Below are 24,334 nucleotides of genomic sequence, written 5' to 3'. Positions count from 1 at the left end.
AGGGGGGCCAGACACGCCAGACCTTTGTGCAAATAATGAAACCGCTCCCCTCTCTATGAATAAACATGAGAGACAGTGAGTGGAGGGAAAAAAAAAAAAACATTCATCAGTGACAGGTCTGCGAAACCTCCCAAGATTACGCATGCGGCTTTAGTGGCCAAATGATTCTGGAAGGAAACCTTGTAAATTGGGCTGCACCTGAGCTCGTCAGAAAATGCCACGAAACAAATCGACTCTCTCGTGCTCACCTGACACAGCAAGCCTGAGCTGCACATCGAGTCAGGCCAGCCGATGGGGCCATGGCATCCGCCTTGACCTCGGGCCCCTGCACCTGAGAGACGGGCAAAGCAGAGTCCTCCTCGAAGGGCAGGCTATCCTCCTAGGCAGGGTCTTAATAAAAGGCACTGGGCTAGGGCTCTTGAAGAAACATCTGCGCCCCTGGCTGGGTGGCTCAGTTGGTTGGAGTGTTGTCCTGTACATCAAAAGGTTGCAGGTTCAATTCCCAGTCAGGGCACACACTTAGGTTGTGGGTTCAAGGCAGCCTGTCGATGTTTCTCCCTCTCTCAAAAGAGAGATCAATAAATTTTTTTAAATGACGCCTGGGTTTCTGCTTCACCCAGAAGGATGGGGTCCCCACTGACTTTCACAGCCAGAGGTTGTGGGGGCTCCTCTTGACTGCACTGGGGCTCTGGGTTGGGGACCCCAGTGTGAGGCTGGGGCCCCTCGTTCCACAAGGGGGACCGCCACAGCTGAGATAGCCCTCCTGCTTCTCAATGCCACATGTGGGTGTGGGGCCTGCCCCTCTCCCATCTCCATTCCTCCTACCAGTCTCTACATGGCTTCTTTCTATCCTCAGTTAGAGGAGCTCCGTTCAGCTAGGCTTCACCTGGTGTTCCAGGTTGATTCTTCTACAGTTCAGTTGTCATTCTGATGTGTTCGTGGGAGGAGGCAGGCTCCACATTCATCTACACTGCCATCTTGACCGGTACTCACGGGCTGGCTCTGTTTGGGTGAATTGGAAACATAAGAGTGGGCATTCAAGCCCAGGAAGAGAGAAAACAAGTGGCCCAAATGTCCAGCTATTGAAATCAACCAAGATCTCGGGACAAAGCAGCCTCAGCTGTGGCCTAGCCCCTTCCCTCATCCTGTGTCCGGCGGGATGCCTCTCTGAATTGAGGCCGTCTCATGGAAAAGGATGCCTTGGCAGCCAAATCTTAAGTCAGGTACTCGCATTATAAAAAAGAAGAAACATTCAGGGCTTACACTGCATGGACCTTGATGCAGATCCATGCTATTGGGCAGGGCAATCCTCCCTAAATAAGCGTGACTCAGAGTCACCTGATTGATTCGCTGCTGCATGGACCCCCCCGCCCCCCGCCCAACACGGTATTCCTGTCCTCTTTGGAGTGAGTCCATCATTCCAGACCCAGAAAAATCCTGTTGAATGAGGTTTCTGTAATCCTCCACCCAGTCTCTCCTCCTCGTCCTTGTACTAGCCACAGATTTGAGAAATGTACCTTCCCTGTCTTTATAAGTCAAAAAGGTTGAAAGACAGAGGCAAGGGAAGAACTTTATGGGACCCATGGGAGACCCCCTCAGCATGGCGTGCCAACCACTAGCCAGTGCTCTGTAGCTATGGCTCTCCAGCAAACCTGACGTGGTCCCCCGTTTCCGCTGCATTGCTCTGCTTTCCTTCTTGGCCTCGTCTTCCCAGAGCAGTTAAATATTTTCTAGATGGTCTCAACTGAAAACAACAACTCTCGTTCTGTGCCTTCGTGAGGGGCAATGCCAGCGGAGTTGATTGATTACCGCAGTGAGGGGAAGCAGGCCATTATATTTTAACCAGTGTGTAAAGAAGGCTCTTAGGCAAGCAGCTATCGGGGCCCTGTGCTTCAGAGAATCGTGTTTTTCTGCAGGTCGCCACGGGGATGAAGTTTCACAGTTTGGGAGTCCTCGTAGCCGCTGTTGTCTTCTGCGAGCAGCATGTCTTCGCACTTCGGAGGTAACCCAGCGGGCCCTGGAGGGCGGTGGGCCACTCCCCGCCTGCTGACCCCACACAGAGTCTGGCCCGTGTGCCGGGCTGGGGAGCAAAGGTCACAGTTTGAAGGCCGGCTCTTCCAGGCCTTTCCATGTTGCCCGGACAAAGCACAGATTTCAGCATGAGGGTCTCACTCGATGTAGGGCCTCTCTTCTTACCTGGCTCTAGTCTTATTATCGGGATGACCCTAGATGACACGGATATGCAGTGTCTATGGAGATGAAAGGAAGAGAAACTTTTATAAAAAGTACTTATTTACACCCTAACACATCTACAATATATCAGCTGTAGATAATTTATTTGCTTCTTATACGTGAAACACAGGAGGAAGAAGAGGGTGAAGGTATAAATAGAGGGTTGGGTTGTGGATGAGTATTCAGCCTGGGACATAAAAGGCAGAATAGTTGCGTTATAAGACCAGCTACATGAACATCGAATTCTTATTTTGTGTAGCAGAGCGGTTCCTTTAGGGTTTTCCACTATAAGTCACTTAGAAGAACACAAACAAATCCCATGCTCTAGCACATACAACATGTGGTGGAAATAGCTCATGGCTCTGTGTAATACTGTCATTGATCCGCCAGCCAATGTTTACGTTTTTCAGAATCTGTATTGTTCCATAGAAGAGAGCTGTGGATGTGGCAACTGCTTAGGAGCCGAAAGAATGAGGGAGTAAACGTTCTCTGTTTGACACCCAACTCAGCCCGTAGCCAGACCCCCTTTCCTTTTCACGTTTTAAGCTTGTTTCCTTTGTATGAATGACCTCAAAGCCCCTCCCTGTATAACTGATCCCCTTTTTATTTAACATCAAAATCCTGTTGTATTTTTTCCCCAGTGGCCAGGTCTTATCTGCTCTTCCTAAAACCTCTACACAAGTCCAAATCCTGCAGAATCTTACTACAACATGTGAGGTAATTTTCCGCTCACTTATCTGTATGTGGGTGTCCTTTCGTGCAAGTACTGTGTGCCGCTTTTGCTATATGTCCTCTAACTTACCTAGAGCTGGTACAAACGCCCCTTCGTACAGCCTTCTTCCTCCTCCCATCTCACATGGTTTTGCTGGTTTCCAAAATCAAACCTTCGTCATTTGTGCTATTAGTTAGCTTTTCAGCCAACTGCATAATAGTACCTCTGGCTTGCAAGTGTGCATGGACTTCCGAAGATGCTACAATCACAGAAGTCCAATAGGACTGTGCCTATACAGCAATGATTTTTAACCAAGAAGTAAACATCAAAGCCACCAGGGAAAACGTATTAAAAGTTTCGCATCTGGGACCCATCTCCCTGGAAGTGCAGACACTTGCCTACAGTGTGGAGAATGGATGCGAGTTACAAAATATCCCTGTGGAAAATGGATGGCTCTGTGTTTGTCAGTTGGACCAGATTAGAGACTCGAGAGATGTACTAGGGGAGATGCTTGTGAAGGGTGAAGGGCAGGGGGTACCCTCTGACCCTAATGCACCTGACACCTGACACCTGTGCAGAAGGGAAGATTGTGCACGAAGAACCTCACACTCAAGGGCGGTTCCCGTGAAGATTTGGCATGACCGGTGGTGAGTCACACGTAAGCAGAAACTCCCCTCTGGAGAGAATGGACCTACATTAACATGCCCACGGTGTTCGATCACTGGTCGGCGGCAGCCCTGGGGCAGCAGGGCCTCAGCCTCTGGTGGGTCAAGAGCGAGAACAGCCCCGGAAGGTCAGTCTACTATGCGTCTCCCAACAGAAATGTTGAGCAGTGGATGTTCATGACCAACTCATCACGGGCAGCGGACATACCACCAGGGGGCGCACCGGAGCCCGAGAACTGGGTTCTGGGTCTGCCACTGAGAAGTGTGTGATTTCAGCACGCTAGCTACCAGCCTTAATTTCCTCATTGGACCTGTGAAGGTGATGCCCCTTGCCTGCTCTGTGTCAAACTGTTACTGCGATGACCAAAGGAAACGAGTGTGGAAGTGCTTGGAAAAAGTGCGGAGAAATAGGAAAAAATGCAAATAATTGTGGAAGGCATTGTCCAAAGTCCGTAAGGAGAGAGGAATGATGACGCCAAGAATATGGAACGCTTATTAAAGAGAATCACCGTTTAATCAACTTTCTAGACAAAATTTCATTTCTCTTCTACACACCTGACATACACTCCCAGTTGTAGACAGCTGAGCCATGAGTACATTCATCCACTCATTCATTGTCTCACCAAATATTTGTTGCGCACCTACTGTGCACCAGCCCCTCTTTAGCAACTGAAGTCACAGAGAAGAATAAAACCAGCTCCCCACAGAATAAATGGGTACAATGCCGTGTGCACGAACGAGGGCCAGTGGCCGGGGAGCCCCTTTCCACTCCCCTTACACATGCCTTTATGATGGTAGCGATGCACAACTGGTTTTGTTTTATCAATTTCCCCCCTTGAAACTGCAGATTGTTCTCTGGAAGCCGGTGACAGCTGAGTTTATCTCGAAGGAAAAAGAAGTCCACTTATTTGTGAATGCGTCGGATATAATCAATGTGAAAACCCATTTACAAGACAGCAGAATTCAATTCAGGTAGGATCACTCAATATTTATTAAGTAGCTATTATAAGCATCTAGGATGTATTAGATTAGTAGATGGCATAATTGCACCCTGGAAAAATAAATACATTAAACATGGCAACATGGAAATCTCCGGAATGGGCTGGTCGTAACGCCCAAGTGGCTGGCTCTGTGACCTTGGACAAGTGGTTTAACCTCTCATGACCTCACTCCCTTATCTCAAAATAACTGTTAGACTCAATGATCGGTGCAGTTTCTTACAGTTCCTCCTAATTCCTTCCTTCTTATAGTTCCTCTGCCTCTCCCCAGACTTGGGGAGCAAAGTTGTCACTCACTTTAGTAGACTTTGTGGTATCTCTCGAAAAAGCAGCTGGTAGAGAGGGTTTTGCTTCCTTCACAAGGTCAGTGAACATTTCTGAACGTCTGTCTCTAGATTAATGTGTATCCAAAGCATTTCCTGCTCAGAGTCCACACCCTCTGCCTCTTGAGTCTCCCACCCAACATCTGCTCTCTGGTATCCACTGTCCAAGCGCCAGGGTCCTTCTGATGCCCTTGCACGTGCTAGAGGCACGCTCTCTTCTATGTATCAGTGGGCGGCCTTTGGAGAATACTCCATGATACTTACTAACAACGTTATCCTAGGTGTTGACTGCCTCCTAGGAACTGCGCTGAGCTTTTTTATACAGCGTATCCTTTCGTCCTCATTTAACCTTGGGAGGTAAATAACCTCCCCATTATGCAGATGAAAAAGGTTTTCAAACTGAGAAATGAATTCCTCGAGGTCGGTCAGCTAGATAGAACATGGCAGGGCTGGGAGCTGAACTCAGGCCTTTCTGCTGTCCATGCCTTGGCTTTCATCTATCGGCCTAAATAAATGTAGAGAAACCTTTTGAAAATGATACCTACCTTTCAAACTGGTCGTCTCAGGTAATGAAATGGCTTCATTCAGTTAAAATGTTTGCCTCGTTGATAGCGTGACACTTCTCAAGAGACATTAAATAAGACCGCTTTCCCACACCTCCCCTTTTCCTCTGCCTCTATTTCCCTAGAGGTCTGACCACCTTTAGCTGTGCAGGACCATCTGGGATAGGTCAACAGTGGTCGCAGTGAAAACCAAAATGAGAAGACTGGCATCTTCTCCTGGGTTTTTAACTGCAAACAGAATAAAACACTGTGACTCCGAATTGAACAAAACTGTCCCCTAACCTAGATGTTCACATAAAAGATGCTAAAGGAGCACAATTGAGAAACTTTGATCTTTGTGGGGGAAGGGTGGGGTTTGGAGGCTGTGAGAAACTTCCCGGGTAGGAATCACTTTCTCTCCAGAGCCCAAGTGGGCTGAGCCAAGGGTGGGGGGTGTGAATTTCAGCTGACTGAAGTATTAGGTGGGGTGGTTTTCCACTTAAAGAACTTCTGGGTTTCTTAGGGATGTTTTCCCTCGTGCTCCCCTGTAGTGGCTGCAACGGGCCACGTGGGAAAATCAGAGCCTGTGTGAGAAACACCTGCTCACCCTCCGTTTCCTCATCTAGGGTCCTGATGGAGGATGTGGAAGATCTAATCCGCCAACAGACTTCCAACGACACCTTCAGGCCCCGGGCCCCGTACAAGTATTATGAAAATTATCACTCCCTGAGTGAAGTAAGCCATCAGCCTTCTCTCCAAAATTACTGTTTTCGCTGAACCAGCATTTCCATTTCAATGATGGGAAATTATGAAAGTAGCATAGTCGGTGGAAGAAGGTGAAAAATAGCACAATCAGGTTGATCATATGATGGTGAGTCATCCTTTTATAGGTATCTGCCCGGGAGGATAGCATCACAATTGGTAAACTGCCCATAGCCAAGGGCATCTCTCGCTCGCTGCTAGGAGTAGCTCCCCACGCTAAGGAACAGCGGGAATAAAAAATAGGACCTTTTTGTTGAAACTGCCACACAAAAAGTGAACCGTCCAATAAATCATGTCTCTGTGGACTCCAACCCTGGCTCGACGCTTGTTGAATAACTGCCACAGTATCTCAGTGAGTGAAATGAATGTATTCACTTGTATTTAGTGCGCTACAAGTAAGTCCATCATAGTTCCCCTCAGGAGGAACCTGTTAAGTGAAAAACAATAAGGGTAAGAATAAGAATAAGAATGTCTGTGTCTTAATCTTGCAGAAATTGACTTTTATCTTTCAGTACTTACAGGTTCCAATTTTTGTAGGGGGAACCTGAGGAAGATACTCAGTCGGCATCAGTAAACTTTTGCATAACCCTGAAAAAGCCCCTCCCCCGTATTTGTTAGCTGAACGGGGAAATCCCTCGGATGACTCTCTTTTCTACATAGTTTACTCCAAGGAATAAAAATCGCTTAGTACCTTTTGTTCTTCAGAGGAGTAGATGGCCACATTGCTTAATATAAGGACTTTTTTTTATCATCTTTGGGTAGGTGCCCAGAAACTATTGAAGATCATGTCCATGTTTTCAGACATCTAAGCCTTAAATAACAAAACATCAATTTTCTATTTAATCTTCAAAAGCATCTGTTCCTTTTCCGTTAGTTAAGCCAGGACTCAGTCGGCTTCTAGAATCAATGTGCCTGGCGGATGGACGGGGATCTCGCAATGGCATTCCCCTCCCTCCTCTCTCCTACCTTGCCTCTGTTTTACCTGGACTACCTCCCTCCAGCATCCGCCACCAGCCCTGCACAGGCAAACCTGATGCCCAGGGCTGAGAGGCCAGGTAGGAATGGAGAAGGTAAATATGTTACTGCCCTGAGGAGTTCAGTGGGAAGAGAGGGATGCCTTAAACAGAAGTATTTTAAAAAATGGATACCCAAGGTCTTCTTCCCGGTCAGGCCTGATGGCTCCTTCAGCCCTCACCCCAAGACAGGCAGGAGGTGTTCCTGGCGACTGCCACCAGCCAATCTTAAGGAAACAGGGAGAAAAACAAAGGGCCCCAAATTACTTTTTAACACAAATGGCCAAAGAAGAGAGCTATTCAAAGGCTGTTCCTTCACTGCCGCCGTTTAGATTGTGGGATAAATAAAATTTTCTGTAGAGCTCCCGTCACGCAGCCCAGCCTCCCCTCTTGGCGGAAACCTGCGTCATGTCCCTGGAACACACCACAGTCGTAAGCGGTGTTCTCTCCCGTGTTCTCATTCCTCAGAAGGGTAACTCGGGGAGCAGGCGCCCCCGAGGAAATCCCTGGTGGCTGGATCCCTGCCCCTCAGGTAGCAGCCGCTTTGGGATTTGGTGGCAGGTCAGTCTCCCAGCACGGGACAGTCGTGTCGTGCCTGGGGACCGCTCACCCTTGGCATGCTGTACTGCGAGAGGAGCCGAGGGGGACCGGCACTTGAGTCCCCATCACCTAGGATCGCTGTCGGAAGTTAGCTCTAGAAAAGTTTCCAGAAGTAAGGTCAATGGTTGGTATCCCCGTTTCAGAAGGTATAAAAGTTTCGTTATGGCCCCTGAGAAGTTGGTCTCCATCCTAACACGGCCAAGTTCCATCATTCAACACCTGCTTGGAAGCGGAGCCTAGAGTCAGGCCTGGGCTTTTGTATCTGTCCCTCCACTGAAATCACAAATGCCACCAGACGTCCATCGAGGAGGCAGGTCCAGAGCCCAAGTCCTTCTCAGGGCGGAAGGGAATGTTTTTTTCTCCAGGTTGTCCTCGCCTTCGCACCCCTGTCATGTCACAGGTCTGCTGTGAGCACCCGGGCCTCTGGGGGGGGGGGGGGTGACAAAGGCCCCGCCATTTACGGAGTGAGGAGACAGTGCCCAGGGCTTCCCTAGGTGACTCAGGAAAAGCAGACTTAAAAAAAAGTTCTATATAAAAGGGACCTCACAAAAGAATGGTAAAAAGGATTTTATACACAGAGGCAGGGATTCGCTGAGCCTTCAAAAATAAGGCTTAGGAGACCTACCGTATTTTGCCATGTATGATGCGCCCCCATGGTTTTGGCCCAAACTTTCAGGAAAAATATCTTTTGTTTTAATATTTTAATTCACGTTTTTATTTGTTTATATTTAGATACTTGTTTTTCACATTATAAAGGAATTTTAGTATTTATTTTTGAACATATTATGGTAAAAGAAATTTTGTGTAACAAATAATTACAGAACACAGGAATAAGATACAAGGAACAAGAACTTTTATGTACTGCTAACAAATTAGTACTACCCGTGGAAAAGGTGCATCCTTATTTTTCCCTAAAAAATTTGGGCAAAAAAATATGCATTATACATGGCAAAATATGGTGCTTTAAGGATGAACTTTTCCTACTTTGCCATAAGTTTCTCAGTACTCTTTCTCTAAACTTTGATACTTTTCAAAACTGTAGTTTTATTGATTTTTTCCTGAACAGCTAAAGAAACACCCTGCCCTCAGTATTTTAGCTCCTTGTTCTTTCTACGGGCAGAGATTTTAGAGGGCTCTCCTTGCTGGGAAGAAGCTGTCTGCCCCCGTTAGGGCAGTGCTTTGAACTTGCTCCATGACTGACTGCGTACTTCCACTTCGACAGATCTATTCTTGGATAGACTTTATGACCGAGCGGTATCCCGACATAGTCGAAAAAATCCACATCGGGTCCTCGTATGAGAAGCGCCCACTTTATGTGTTAAAGGTATGTTATGGGAGAGTCATTGACCTTCTGCCTTCGGAGGATGTGTTCATTCTCCAGCGGTGCTGCTTATAACTTGGATCTTTTTTCCCTTCAAGTTCTGGAAATATTTGTATTACCAGTCTTCCTCCACTTTAATACTCAGCTATGTAGGGTTAATTTTCCCCCTTTACCGGGGCAGTGCTGGTCTATGAGTGGAAACCCCAGTTTCAGTTTCAAAGTCAACTCTGTCTCTCTTATGGGACGTAGATAAACCAGTAACTTCCCTGAGCTTCATTCGACGCCTACTGTCTTAAAATGAGGGGTGTGGTCTGGATTATTTTCTTCACACCACCGCCACCTCCGACCCGCTTACTTAGGAAATAGAAAAAGAGAGAGAACCTGTTATTGGACCAGCAGTAACAGTGGCACAGTTTCTGGAACCAAAGAAAGAGCTGAACAAGCAAACTGGGGAAGGAGGAGAGCAGGGAAATGCGGGGGTCCTAGCCGTAGGGCTGGTACATACGCTAGCTTCTCCTCCAGCCTCAGTCTCTTTGGTTCTTTTCAGTTGAATAAATTGGCCTTAATAAAGGTGAGCAAATATGGCCACAGGAAGAATTCTTAGGAGCCATGTAACTGTGTATACTAATTTCTGTCTGTTAATTTCTACTTCTGTAGTTCTGCTTTTTTACTACCCACCACTCCCCACCGAAACAAAATATATGTATTTTTTTAATTGAAAAGACGCTCTGGAGAAATTGAAATCAGTGGGAAAATATTTGATTTAGTAATGTAGTTCCCTAACATTAGCACTTGGATGAACCTCTTTGGTCCTCCAAAGGTAAGATTTTGAGTCAGGATTTCTGGGTTTTAATCTGTGCTGAGCAGACCTGTGAAACAGTGGGTCTTCTCGGCGGCTGAGCTGGTCAGAGTGGAGCCGTGCGATCACAGCCCACCCGCCCACGACATTGCTTTCAGCTGTGTACTCTCTGACCAGGGTGTACTCTCTGGGACCTGGGGACTTTCTGGGACCCAGTTGGGCATGTTGGACAGCCGTGTTGCTGCATGCTTTCTTCCCACTTTTACTAGACCAAGGATGTGAGCGTAATGACATAACCTGAGTCTCCGGGGTCCCTCCATCTTCCCAGGGCCAGGACCAGTACGTGCCGAGAGAGCTTGCCTGGCACACTCGGCAGGCAACTGATTCAGGCAGCTCAGGATTCTCTATTAAACTGAACAGTTAAATCAGCCAGGAACTCTCTGCTTGGTACAGTCCGACCCTTTTCGGTCAGTGCCTGTGACTGCCTCACCTGTTTTCTCAATGAGGGTCTCCAGGTTAGTGCAGAAAACTCCGCCTTCACTGGTGCAGATGACAATCTGAAAACCTAACTCTTTTCCTGTTCTGGAATTTCAACCCCATGTATTTGTTTGATTTTACAAGACCCTTCTCCCTTCCGTCCACACTCTAAAATTGCGTTGTATCTAATTTTACAAGCAAATGAAGTATTGGGTTGGCCAAAAAGTTCATTCAGTTTTTTCGTATGATGGCTCCAGTAGCGCTTAGTTGTCTTTAACTTCATTAGAAAAAATTTTGTTATCCTATTTGACAGCTGCCATATCAATGTGTGTTTCAAAAAAAACCCCATCAAAATTGGTGAATTCTTGTGAATCCATTTAAATATTGAAGATGGAAGAAAATAAGCAATATTTTGGCATATTATGCTTTATTATTTCAAGAAAGGTAAAAATGCAACAAAAAAGATTTGTCCAGTGTATGGGGAAGCTGCTGTGACTGATCAAACGTGTCAAAAGTGGTTTGTGAAGTTTCTTGATACTATTGACATTTTGACCAAGTGATTCTTTGCTGTGGGACCATCTTATGCACTGGAAGATGTTTAGCAGCACCCCTGGCCTCTACCCACAGGAAGCCAATAGCAGGAGACAGCCGATATACTCCAAATATCCAAATCAATAGAGTTATTGGTGAAAATGAAAAATGTGTTTTTATTTTACAGAAAAAAAAATAGACTTTTTAAAAGGTTTTATTTACTTATTTTTAGAGCTAGAGAGGAAGGGAGGGAGAAAGAGAGAGAATGTGAGAGAGATACATCGATCAGTTGCCTCCAGCACGCCCCCAACCAGGGATCTAGCCTGCAAACCAGGCATGGGCCCTGACTGGGAATTGAACTGGCAACCCCTCAGTTTGCAGGCAGGTGCTCAATCCACTGAGCCACACCAGCCAGGGCACAAACAGGCTTTTTGGCCAACCCAACATAATTCATATTGTTTGGAGGTGTTTTGGAGACTTCTTCCGAAGACATCAAAGGCTACCATTGAGGAAACATTGGGGAAAAGTCCCTTTTCCCAGAGACTCGACAACTTGCACCACCCCCTTCCCCCATACTGTGAATCAGAACAAGACTTCTGTCCCAGATCTGTTGGTGGGAAGTTTGTGTGAAGTTCAAGGTGTGCTTCTTTCTGTGTGAAATGGGGAAATAGTCTGCACATTATGAGTGTGCACCCCGGGAAAGTGGTGAGGGAGCCCAAGTTTATCTTCAGCACCCCTGGCTCCCCTTTCCCAAGCCTTTCTCTGTCCCACACCTACCGGGGAAAGCCACCCAGGACACATACCCAGTCCCCTCTGATGAGGTGTGAAGAAAGAGCCCGAAGCACTAGTTCTCCGGACTCCCCTTCTTCATCTCCACAGGCAGCATCGATATGAGTAGGTAAATGCTGGGGGCTACAACCCCTTTAAATCAGGAGTCCTGGCTTTACACCTTAATTCCGACTCACACCAGCTATGTGACCTCAGTAATTTCATCACTTCACCTTTAATCTCATCAGCTTTTAACGTCCCTTGACAAGTCTCAAAGGAACTCAGATACTAATGCGTGTGTCCTAGATCTGTTGCAAGGATTAGAGGTAAGCTCTGAATGAATGGAAGTTAACATTCTGAGGCTTCTTGTTACTATGTTTGGTTTCCTTTGGGCAGATTTCTAGAAAGCAACAAACACCCAAAATTACTATGTGGATTGACTGCGGAATCCATGCCAGAGAGTGGATCTCTCCTGCTTTCTGTTTGTGGTTCACAGGCCACGTGAGTATTCATGTTCTCTTAGGCTAGCGTTTCTCTGTGTGTACTCAGCTCCCCTACGTCAGAGTCCGCCGGGCTGTTTATTACAGGCCCTTTCCCGGGTCACGTCCTGGAATTCTTGACTTGAAATCTCTGGGGGGGAGGCTTGGCAAGCAACCTTTTTCCCAAGCTTCCCAGGTGACTTTTAGGCATGGTATGTTTGAGAACCATGATTTCCAGCATTTAAACCAGCTTAAAGGTTGTCGGCCTCTTCCTTCCTACCTTTTTAGCCAGGGCTAAACATGAGGAAGTAAGTCAGAAAATGTAGCCATTGTAATATTTTTACAAAGAGAAGAAAAAACTGAAGCAATGAACTAAGTTGAGTTTCAGTTAATTTCTTTCGATTTGAATTATTCAGACATCTCTTGCCATAGTTTGCTCTTGGAAACTGAACAAGAATTACACACCATCATAGAGCAGACCATATTTTTTCATATATCATAATAAGGGATTTTGTCCCTGAAGAAGGCCTTTGGCATCAACAATCCATATATATATTATATACAAGGCAAAGAGTATGTCATAAAAATAAAAAAAATTGATGACCTTAAACCTCGTTAATGATGAAAATGTAAAAATTATGGTTTAGATCCCATAAAGTGGACACATATGTCCTCTACACTGACCTATACAAAGAGCCACAGCCACCACAAGGTACCCTAAAATATGTGTCCTCTGATAATGGTTACCATCATCTCTGTATTTGCATGTACACAGTAACACAAAATAGATGCGTTAGGAAACCAAGAGATTGCCACTTAAATCGAGCCTTCTTATCCAACGAGGCGCCTGAAAGTAAACACATTTCTGCCTCCTCCGGGTCTGGTCAAACACACCTCTACCTACCTCCATTCGATGCACTGTCTTTCTTTCCTTCCCCGCTCCCGTGGGAGCTGCAGCCTCCCCGAACCCACCGAAAACCTCCCCCCAACGCTGGTACTCCCCAAACCAAATGGGGGGAGTTCTCCACTGACTAGCCCCTCAACACAGCCCAGGTGCTTGGTGATCTGGAGCCTTCCCCATGTTCGGTAGTTTCATTCACCCTAGGGAATGGCTGAAGCAGCAGTTGGTGGAGAGAGAAAGGTGCAAAGCAACAGGGAGAACATTTATTTTGCATTCCACGACTGAACCTGGATAGGGCCAGAGAGAAATCTCCATTCCTACTGACTCTAATGCAGATGGGTGAAGTTGTCCTTAGTTACGGTCCCGCCCAAACTTACATCTCTTTCCTCTGTAGGCAGCTGCTTGTTAGGAAACTCATAGCCAGTACCTGGGAAGAGCTACCGTTGATTTTAAAGCCAACTGATCTGATGCTCAGAAAACACACTCAATTGCAGCAAAAATCTAGCTCCACAAGTTGCGAAGACAATGCAGAAAATGTCTCTAGTCCTGTCTGGGCATAAGACAAGGTTAAATGGCTGATTAAGATGGATTACTAAAAAAGGAGTGGAATATATTTAGGTTTTTGCTTCCTTAATTCTTTGTAGTTGGCCTTCTGGACTGAATAAGTAATTCTTTTTGTGTTTCAAAGGACGTTTTAGAAAAGGTAGGGTTCTGTGTTCTGCCTCCATTAAATGGAAGACCGTTTGTCCCGTTTCCGAGGAGTTTACCTTCACCTGGCAGCTCAGTACTCCAAATTCAGTCTTTCCAGGAATCGATCTTCTCCCTGAAAGTCAAATTTGCAAATCTAAACATGGCAAATGACTTTTTAAAAAAGAAAAACACATAAAAGAAACAGACTGAGTTTAGAAGAACTTAAAAGAGCTATTGTTAACCATCCTTGGTTTGATTTGTAGGTGACTCAATTCTATGGGAGAGAAGCTCGGTATACCAATATTTTGAGGTACATGGATTTCTATGTTATGCCGGTAGTTAATGTGGATGGTTACGACTACACGTGGAAAAAGGTAGGTGAAGGCAAAGCAAATAAAAATGCACCCTTGGGGATGCAGGATACACGGGCAGAATCATCCATAAAATCCTGGGTCCAGGATCAATGGTTTCATTATGAAAAAATCATGGAGAAGTTCAACTCCACACGAGTGGAAAAAACCGCATAGTGAACACTAGTGTGCCCGTCAGACAGTTTCAGAAATAACCAACTCATAGGCAATCGGTTTTCATCTCTATGCCCGACCTGCTTCTACCTTACTTCTATTACTCCGAAGCAAATCTCAGACGTCATACCATTTCATCGATAAATATTTCAGTATGCATCTCCAAATGAGGTCTTTAAAAAACAACCACAGTAAAGTTATACCTAAAAATTAACAATAACAACTTAAAATGAAAGGTTCAATCAATATTCCAATTTCCAATTGTATCATGACTTTTTAATACGTTTCTTTGGTTCAAGATCCAGCTAAGGGCTACTCTGCCATAATCGCTCTGGATATCTTTGAACTTTAGTCTGGTCCACAGATGCTCTTGCTCTCACTCTTCCCTGCAATTTATTCATTGAACAAAAGAGCTTCCCACTGTCTGGATTTGCTGATTGCATTTTGCCATGTTTCAATGTAACCCATTGCTCTGTCCTCTGTGTTTTCTAAAAGTTGATATTTGGATTCTTGAGGTGAGAGCACTTCATTGGGATGGTGTGTTCTCACCAGAATGTACACACTGTCTAGCTATAGCTCTTTCTGAGATGTTCGCTACCCTTGATGCAAAAATGCCTGGATCCACTTATTCTCACTAGCAATCCTTTGAACAGCATTTGGATTTATAAAATCGTAAGTTGGAAGACTTAGAACAGAACTGTAATTGGACTTTTATTCTAACTGATATGTGAATTGGGGTCTTTTAACTCAGTCATGAGCATGAGTATCTCCATCAATGTCATCTTTACTGGACACCATTATCAATAGTTTTCTGGTCCATCAAGATCGTGATTCCTGTAAATCACTCGAACAATATGAAGTGCATTCTTGTCTAATTTGAAGGGGGCGGGGCACACAAAAACGTAACAGCATACGTCAGTTCAGAGAAGCCTACTTGAGTAGCACACGGAAACACGGAGGGAATGAGAATCATTGCCCTGCTCAGCAACACGAGGGATTACACAGGAGCTGTTGACGGTAGGAGGGAGTTTATGCAGAAGAGATTGGGATGGACATGGATGAAAACAATCATCCCAGGTAAGAGGAATGCTGTGAAACCAAGTTTGCAGGAGGTGGGGGGTGGGTGGGCAAAGCCTAGACCGAGCAAATGAGAAATACCGAGCACAGCACAGCACGTGATACGAAGCTGGTGTTCAGTGAATGGTCACGCCTCTATGTTGATCTTGTAATAAATGTACAACTTCACCTGAATCACGGTGGCATTCAGCCACCCTTGGATGTTGCTACTTTCCAGCTGTCCTCTAACTTAACCTGCCAGGCTGAACCTGCCAGTGTGAGAACCTAATTTCTCCAGGGAAACTGTTGCCACCCAACCACCAGCCAAGGTGTGGGTGGGACTGGGTGGCTTGGTAGGAGGATTGGTGGGAGGAGGGGAAAGAGCGCCCTATCACCCTGATGATGGAACCCAAAGTCTGTGCAATGATTTACACGATCACATTGGCTAGTTTACCTCACACAGACGGTGGGGAGTTTGCTCTGTGTTTACCAACCAGAGTCAAAGGGGGCCTGAGGCTGGGGGTGTCTCCCCAGCTCTGTCCCCTGGGGCATTGAGAGAGTGCTGAGTTCAATGTAGAGAGCATCAAAACTCATGACTCAGCAGTATTGCGGCATAATCCTCAAACTTGCTAAGAGACGAAATCTTCATGATGCCCACCACGAAAAAGGGAATGACGACTGTGAGCTGGGAGGGAGTGCTATCGCTACAATAGCTATCATAGTACAAACTGCGAGTGCAGAGGTCAGCACGGCACGCACCTTACACCTTAAATGTTCGCGATGTGAGATGTCAAAATGGACTTCGACTGAGAAAGAAACCATGCCTCACAGTTTTAATTTGAGTTGAAACACAAAGGTGTCTTATGTTTCTTAGAAGAAGCTCAAAATGACAGTGCATCAAATGACTTTCAGCAAAATAAGACCGGACAGGAAGGCCAGTAAGCAGCCGAGCAAAACCACGTGGAAATAGTATCTGTCTAGGTCCAACCTGATCAAACATGATGATTTTGTGTGGTTCACACTCAAGCAGGTTGAGTGAATGTGACGGAGAGTCTGGCAGAAAGAGCGCTGGAAGGCCACTGACAGTAGGAAGGGGTGGGCTTGCAGGGGAGCAACACGCCCCTGGCCACTTAGACTGTCAGAGTCACGTCTTTCCTGGCTGGTGTCGCTCAGTGGGCTGGGCATCGTCCTAGGCCCAGAGGTCACCAGTTCAATTCGGGGTCAGGGCACATGCCTGGTTTACAGGTTCGGTCCTGGGTGGGGGCACGTGTGAGAGGCAGCTGATGGATGTTTCTCTTGCGCACAATGTTTCTCTCCCTCTCTTCCTCCCTCCTTTTCCCTCTCTCGAACAATAAATAAATAAAATCTTAAATGAGTAAATAAGAGTTGTGTCTTTCCTAAAACCGCAAACATGACCACCATGCTTACGTGTATTTTGTTCATTCAGGATCGAATGTGGAGAAAGAACCGTTCTGTTCGCGAAAACAATATTTGCGTTGGAACAGACCTGAACAGGAACTTTGCTTCCAGACACTGGTGTGGTAGGTTCTTTGTTTCATTTGGAGCAATGTCTCTGCGTTAAAAAGGTGACGTTCACAGAGGAAGGTCCATTAATTCCAATGAATGAGAGGGGAGGCCCACCTGATTTGGGAAATCATTTAAATAGTGAACACTTTAGTCCAATGTAATGCTGTGAATATTGACTAGAGTTAGCAAATCTCCTCAAATAATGGCATTTACTCCACAGGGTGGCTGTGAGGATTAAATGAGGGATTTCTGTAGATCTCTGCAGAGGGCCTGATACACGCACAGCATGCACTCGTGGGTGTCAGCTGCCCCTGCTACGTCAGCTTTATTCGAAAGGGCGGCGGGACTGAGACTAGAATCTTCATCTTGATTTCAAGTTATCAGTGAAGGGATTTGGATTTTCAGAACCTCAGTGAAGGACCCAGTTCAGACCTAGTCAGCTGTTTCCAGGAGGGAATAATTTTTTGGCCAGGGGTGGCTCCCTGGAGATCCATCCCTGTGAATTAGGGACAGGAAGGAGAAGTGTGGGGGCAGGTTGTAAACACTATAATCTTTCAAAGGGATGAGTAAACCCCACTCTGGCACCAATGTCACCACCCTATTTAAGTCACTTAACCACTTGCCAAGGTGGAAGTTGCACTGAAAACAGACTCACATATTGAGTTCCCAAATGAGACTTTTCCTTTATGGGCTATATTGATTAGTAATTTTTAAAATATGTAACAAGGGAACTTATAATAAATTAAAGAAGGTAGGGTCTATTTTTCTCACGTAGCCAGAGGTTTGGAGACCGGGCTAGCGTTTCTAAGACTCCCTTAGACTTTCTCAGGGTTGCAAATGCTGGCGTGTCTGCTACGAGGGCATATAAATGAATGACTTCGGAAGGAACATAAACAACATTTAGTGGACATGAAACATACGCTCTTTACAGAGCACTATCTCATCCATTATCTCAACGTGTTATGCTGTGGATGTTAGGGGAATACACTGTAAGGGAAACCACAAATCACAATAGTGCGTGTGTCGCTCCTAAACCCAGCCAATTGATTTCACCACAGAGAAAGGCGCGTCGAGCTTCCCATGCTCAGAAGTCTACTGTGGTCCCCACCCTGAGTCGGAACCCGAAGTGAAGGCAGTGGCTAACTTCTTAAGAAGAAACGTCAACCGAATTAAAGCCTACGTCACTATGCATTCCTACTCCCAGATGATCGTGTTCCCGTATTCCTATAACAGAAGCAAAAGCAAAGACCATGAGGAACTGGTAAGCGCTGCTGAGTTGTATTTATCATTAGCATTTCAGACACAAAGGAACACTTGGTTCAAGAATGAAAAAACTCCTCCAGAGTTCTGATCTGACTCTACCAGGATCAACCCTGGGGCAGGGGTCTCTCAAGGGATGTGAAGTGGGGGGCTTACCCCGAGGGTGTGAGCTTCGCTACACACATCAGATGGGCTCTCTAAGATAAAAATCAGACTGTCCTTGGAGATCAGGAGGGAACCACTCCACCTGGATGTGACCTGCCCGTGGAGCCATGTAAGCGGGGGCCAGGACGTGAGTCTCCGGACCTCTGCATCTGCTTTGTGGTCACTAGCTTTCTGCTCCACACAGCTGTCCCAGCTCAACACTCATCAATTTGATATGCCCCTTGGGAACTGTTTGCATGCTGACCTCCCTAACCCCCAAGGGCCCTGTTAGAAAGCACCTCCGATTGCAGCATTAAGGTGAGAGTACCCCTCCTTTTTGGAATGTAGGGGACAATATGGTGCAAGTAAAGAAAAAGGAATGATAGCACGCTATTGACACCAAGGAACAGATACAGTTTCAGCCAAGCATTGGAAGATAGGATTTCTGTAGATGGACAGGGAAGGGCAATGATGTCCCCACGGGAAGTAAGTTCAGGGGACTGGGAGGGTGCCAGAGTGAAGGGTGCAGATGAAGTCAGCTGGTGGAAATAAGGTTGGCTTGTTCGAATGTCAGAATAAATTTGCATTTTATTCTGTAGACAGTGGGGTTCCTTTCAAACTTTTATTGTGAGCAAGGAATGGCGGAGCATCATATCCACCGGTATTCCTCTGGGTCGTCCAAGAGAGGGACGGTGAATGCTGTCCAACCGCAGAAAAGATCGGGAAAAGCTAGACCCAAATGCAGTGGGGACGGGACTTAGGTGTTATCTCGCTTCATACCGAGGATGATACCTTTTCTCCTGGATGCGTCTTTGGGAGTTATTAGACATTTTACACAAGAACAAAGCAGAGTTTCTGAGAGGGATGAGAGGGGAGTCGGGCACACTTTGGTGTGATACAGGTTAGAGAAATTGGATTCACAGTTTGGTGATGATTTTGTCTAGGAATGGGACAGCCCCAAGTTGTTTGCCTTTGAAATATAGTTATATGTTGTTTTACAAAATAAATTCCTAAAAAAGGCAGGTAAGAATTAATGTTCTCATCAAATTAAATACAATTTTCAAGGTATTGGAAGAGTTATGTTTAGAGTCACCCAATTGTGATTTCCATAAAGCAAAAAAAAAAAAACAAAACAAAACCCAAAACAAAAACAAAATGTTTTTTTAAAGTTAATTTATTCTTCTTGATTTACCTCCTGGATAAATGCACATTTTTCATAGTGCATATATTGTGAAATAATTACAACAATAAAGGGAATGAACACACCTGTCACCCCACATAATGACTATTTTTTTAGTGTGGTGAGAACAGGTAAGTTCTACTCTCTAAGCAACTTCCCCAGGACTTACTGCACAATTGTAAGGTGATTTTGCACCTTGCAATCGCAAGTGTGTACCCTCTGACCAGCAGCGCCCCCTTTCTCCCAGCCCCCGACCCCAGCTCCTGGCAGCCACCGTCCTGCTCCACATTTCTGCATATATTACAATTTGAGTCCATTACTCTATGATTGGTTTTTGTTTAGAAACTTCTCCCTATCCCGTTTGAGGGCTTTCCATTAACTGAGCTTTCTTATTCTGTCGATCGCAGTCTCTGGTGGCCAGGGAAGCGGTCCGGGCCATCAACAGCACCAGTAAAGGTGCCAGGTACACGTACGGCAGTGGCTCGGAGAGTTTGTGTGAGTATTTCTTCTCACGACCTGGGAGAACCATGAGGTCCTCACAAAACCCATGTGCTCTGGGTTTCTGGGTCAATTGAATTCTTTTCAATGGACTCTTTGAACAAGGTCATGTGCAAATCAATTAGATTGTAACAGATACAAATGGAAGCGTCTTGGCTGTGACTGCACTGAGCAAACTATGTCAACTGAGTGTTTTAAAAAAAGAAGCCGAAATGATAGCTAAGAAATTATGCTCGTTGCTATAGAGTTGGGATTATAGAATTGGCATCGCACTAGTTGAGCAAAGCAGAAGAGGTCAAAAAAGGTCAAAGGAATATGTAAGACGCCAGGGCCACTAGGCTGACCACTGTGCACATCGAAGGACACCATGACATCGGTTGTTTTTCAGTGACAGCCTGTGCCCCAAAGTATAGCCCGTGGCCCCTGCAGCTGAACGCCTTTGGCCTGTATCATAGCGGTGATGATACGTACGTGGCTAACTCCTAATAAATATTTTAAATTAATTTATACTAGAAGCTTTTGACTGAGGGACTCCCTTGTACCCACAGTGGGATAACAGACAGTGATTGTGCTCTTTTGAAGCTGGAGGGGGAGATGGGAGACGGTAACAGGACATAAATATGTCGCCGAGTGTCAGCAAATCACGAGCCTGTAGACCGTACCCTGCCCACTGCTCCTTTTTGTACAGCCTGAGAGCGAAGCAGGGCTTTCCGTTTCCTTAAATGGTGGGAAAAAAGGGAAAGAACAATAAGATGTTGTGACCTCTGAAAAGGATAGGAAATTCAAATTTCAGTGTTCCCGAATGAAGTTTTCTCCGAACACAGCCACACTCATTCATTTGCATATTGTCTCTGACAGTTTCGTGACCCATGTCCGTGACATGGACTCTGGGACCCACAAACCTAAAATACAGGGTCCGGGAGGAAATAATGCCTGCATACGTGTGTTTGGTGGGGTAATAATGGGGTGTAATAATTTATAGTTTTAATTTGAACATTTCACCTAAAATGCCCTGTGGTGTGCTTGACTACGATATTGTTATGTTCCAGAAGGACACGCTTATGATTTTGTAGTAAAAGACTTTGTAATACAAAAAGAGGCGTTATTTGTGCCAGACCTTGTATTTACTATCTGGTCCTTTACCGTAAAGTTTTCCATTTCTGTTGTAAACAGTTACATGGTAAAATAGAGTCTAATTCCATTGATAAGTGAAGAAAACAAAACAGGCTTACAGACTTGAGAATGCCTTCGGGGAGAAAGGCTCCTTAGCAAACGCAGCCTAGGAAGGTCTCTCTCTGTAGGTGAGCTGTAAGAGACCTGCCAGGTAAGTGGCTGCCAAACAAAAGTGAGGGGAAATCAGGGAGAGAGAATGGCATGTGAAAGGCCTGGAGACAGTACATTCGAAGTCCTGAGATTCCTTTAAGGGGTATGATCGACAGGGTTATAAAAACACACCCACATGAACAATCACTTCATATTATTTTCAATAAATTGCTTGGGCACCAGATGCCCTCCTAGTAGACAGTCCAGAAGCAGAAATTTCTTCTTCCTTCTCAACATCCCCAAATTGTCTGAGGGCAAGCTGAGGCCAGCGTGGCCCACAGGGCACCTCTGTGCCTTGCTGTCACGGATCCGTTGCTGCCTTTACTGATGCAGGTCCCCGCTGCGTCACAGAAAAACCCCACAGCTTCCTCCCACAATTGAGGGCATTCTTGATTCCCACCCTCTTCTCTGCCATTGTTCCCCAAAGGCTGACCACAGTGCCTCAGGGCGGGAGGGGCTCAGAGAGCAGCTTCCTGCTACGGTGCAGTCAGTCCATCTCCACACATTCATTCATTCAGGGCACATCTGTGATTGTGTTTGTGTGTTGAAGCAAGAGAAAATGGCTAGAAGAATATATTGCAAATATTGATATTGGTTGTCAGACATATTTGCTGAATAAATGAATAACTTAACTAATCCACTATTGATGGATGATTTTCAATATTATAAACGATGTTTCAGTAAACAGCTTTGTATCGTATAAATATCAGAAGCAAAAAGATCACTTTGCATAGTCTATGGTTGTCTACCTGGAAAACAGTAGAAAATTAACCAAAAGTATTAGCAACAATTAAAAATTTGGGTAACATGGCTGACTGTGAACTAAATATACTTGTTTATGGATTCATTGTTAAAGTATGTATGTGTGTACAAACATAAATCCATATAATATATATTTAAAATCCTAGAAAATGTTACTGTGTACATTAAAAAAAGACAAAAGGAGAAAACTGTCATGTTTTGAGTGGGAAAGCAATATAAAAATGTGTCAGTTGTTCTAAATTAATTTGTGTGTCAATCCCAATGAATACTTAAATAATTTTGAATGTCATCTGAAAGAATAAATTTGGTAGAAGAGCTTGTAGAATTCTGAAAAATAAGGCTAGCAAGGGAGAATTTTCCCCAACCAGGTATTAATTAAAACACATTAGAAACCTGTAGTAATTAAGATAGTGTGGAACTGAGTCTATAGAGACAGATTAAGATAAGGCAGAAAGACGTTTAAATATAGAAGGAGATACAGTATCTCATCTCATAAAGGAGGCGATTCTAACCAGTTAAGGATGTTAGATTATTCAATTAATAGGGTTGGGAAAACTGATAAGGTACTTAGAAAAAAAAATGGGATTACTAACATGTCTTTCTCCAAAATAAACTCCAAATAGGTAAAATATTTTCATATAAAAGCTCTGAAATAAACCAAGTTAAAAGCTAAATAGCCAAGTAAGAAGAAAAAATTCTCCCCATATTACACATGGCTAACAACACTAATGTTGCTTTTATAAACAATTTATGTTGAATCAAATAGAAATATGAAGACAATTAAAACTATATAAACATGGACAATAACTGTACCAAACAAAATGTTCAATTCACTGGCAATCAAAGAAACATAAAGCAAGACAATTTGATATTATTTCTTACCCACAAAACTGCCAGAAATGCGAAATTCCCGTGGATAATGTGGGAGGGAGAAGTGGGCATATTCATGCCTTACTAGTGGACGTGTAAGTTGGTTCAATTCTTTTGAAGGCTACTTGGCAACACGGAGCCTAACTGTAAAAATACATACCCTTATGCTAGCAACCTACTTCTTGGAAATAATATTCTAAAGGAACAAAGGAGCAATTATGTATAAAGAAGGATGGTTGTTCATTACTCAGAAATTAGAAAAAATTCTGAAGGTCTCCAAATAAATAATTTATGTCCAGCGTTACAGTGCAAGCTATAAGTTAGTTAAAAATGATTTGATTTGAACTCATCAATACATAAAGCTGGTCCTGATAGATTCTGTTACAAAACAGACTATATAGAATTATCTTATTTATGTCAGAAAAATTAATGTAGACAATTAAAAAAATTAAGTTAAAATTGTTAAAACTTTTTTGGTCAAAGCCTGCACTGAGGGCAAAAAAGGACAGCAGTGTGATGATGATGGAGGCTGGGGTGGGGACGAAGGCTGGGTGGAGTTGGGCAGGTGGGGGGAGTAGAAATCCAGACATCTGTGATGGTTGTCAACAATAAAAGTAAAGAAAAAAAAGCACTACAACATTAATGGAGATTAACATTTCTTGGAAAAGTTATTGGGTACTTTTAATTTTCTGCCACAGTTTGTTTTCCTGCAATCTCCATTTTCAACCAGAAACTTGTATTACTTAATAATCAGAAAAATGCTAAGCAATTTTCATTTTTAGGGGAAAAAAAGCCCATTTTCTTGGTTAACTAGAAACATCTGTATTTCAAAAACTAATTTACTGCTTTCTTCTTGCAGACTTAGCTCCCGGAGGTCCAGACGACTGGGTCTATGACTTGGGCATCAAATATTCCTTTACAATTGAACTTCGAGATACAGGTGAACATGGATTCTTGCTGCCGAAGCGGTTGATCGAGCCCACTTGCACAGAGGCTCTTGCCGCTCTCTCTAAAATAGCTTGGCACGTCATCAGGCATGTTTAACGCTCTTGATTGCTTCACTGGGCTCCCACACTTTAATTTACTGATTCCAACAAGACCCACTCGTGGTACCAGTTTCTTTTGACGTTTCATCAATAGTTTTGATAAAAGGTTTTCCTATTCCTTGATTTTGTCAACGCACAAAATAAATGTAATAAATAAATTCACATTTTTTCCCTTTCTTTCATTTGTAAGAAGCTAGATACTGATGTTTTTTTCCCTTTGATTCAGACATCTGACTAGCCATCGCAACTTTAATAACTAGTTTATTGCAAATTATTGGACCCTAAACAAAAAGAAACGTTGTCAGCAGTACACTAAGATTTTTCCCCATAT

The 24,334-nt window shown here is 44.5% G+C and overlaps 1 protein-coding gene across 1 annotated transcript; it reads left to right on the top strand.

Annotated features, from left to right (window-relative positions):
- Positions 1 to 1,809: 1,809 nt before the first annotated feature.
- On the top strand, positions 1,810 to 24,174 carry CPB2 (carboxypeptidase B2). The gene is made up of 11 exons (XM_024566941.4): positions 1,810 to 2,002; positions 2,874 to 2,949; positions 4,457 to 4,581; positions 6,099 to 6,207; positions 9,070 to 9,171; positions 12,140 to 12,244; positions 14,077 to 14,187; positions 16,841 to 16,934; positions 17,979 to 18,181; positions 19,912 to 19,999; positions 23,817 to 24,174. The coding sequence occupies exons 1-11, from the start codon at positions 1,929 to 1,931 to the stop codon at positions 23,999 to 24,001; spliced, it is 1,272 nt and encodes a 423-aa protein (XP_024422709.2). The 5' UTR covers positions 1,810 to 1,928; the 3' UTR covers positions 24,002 to 24,174.
- The last annotated feature ends 160 nt before the right edge of the window (positions 24,175 to 24,334 follow it).

The sequence above is a fragment of the Desmodus rotundus genome, chromosome 13 (genome assembly GCF_022682495.2).
Source record: "Desmodus rotundus isolate HL8 chromosome 13, HLdesRot8A.1, whole genome shotgun sequence".
Taxonomy (NCBI): domain Eukaryota; kingdom Metazoa; phylum Chordata; class Mammalia; order Chiroptera; family Phyllostomidae; genus Desmodus; species Desmodus rotundus.
Note: the sequence above shows the minus strand (reverse complement) of the source record. Positions and strands in the feature narration are given on the sequence as shown.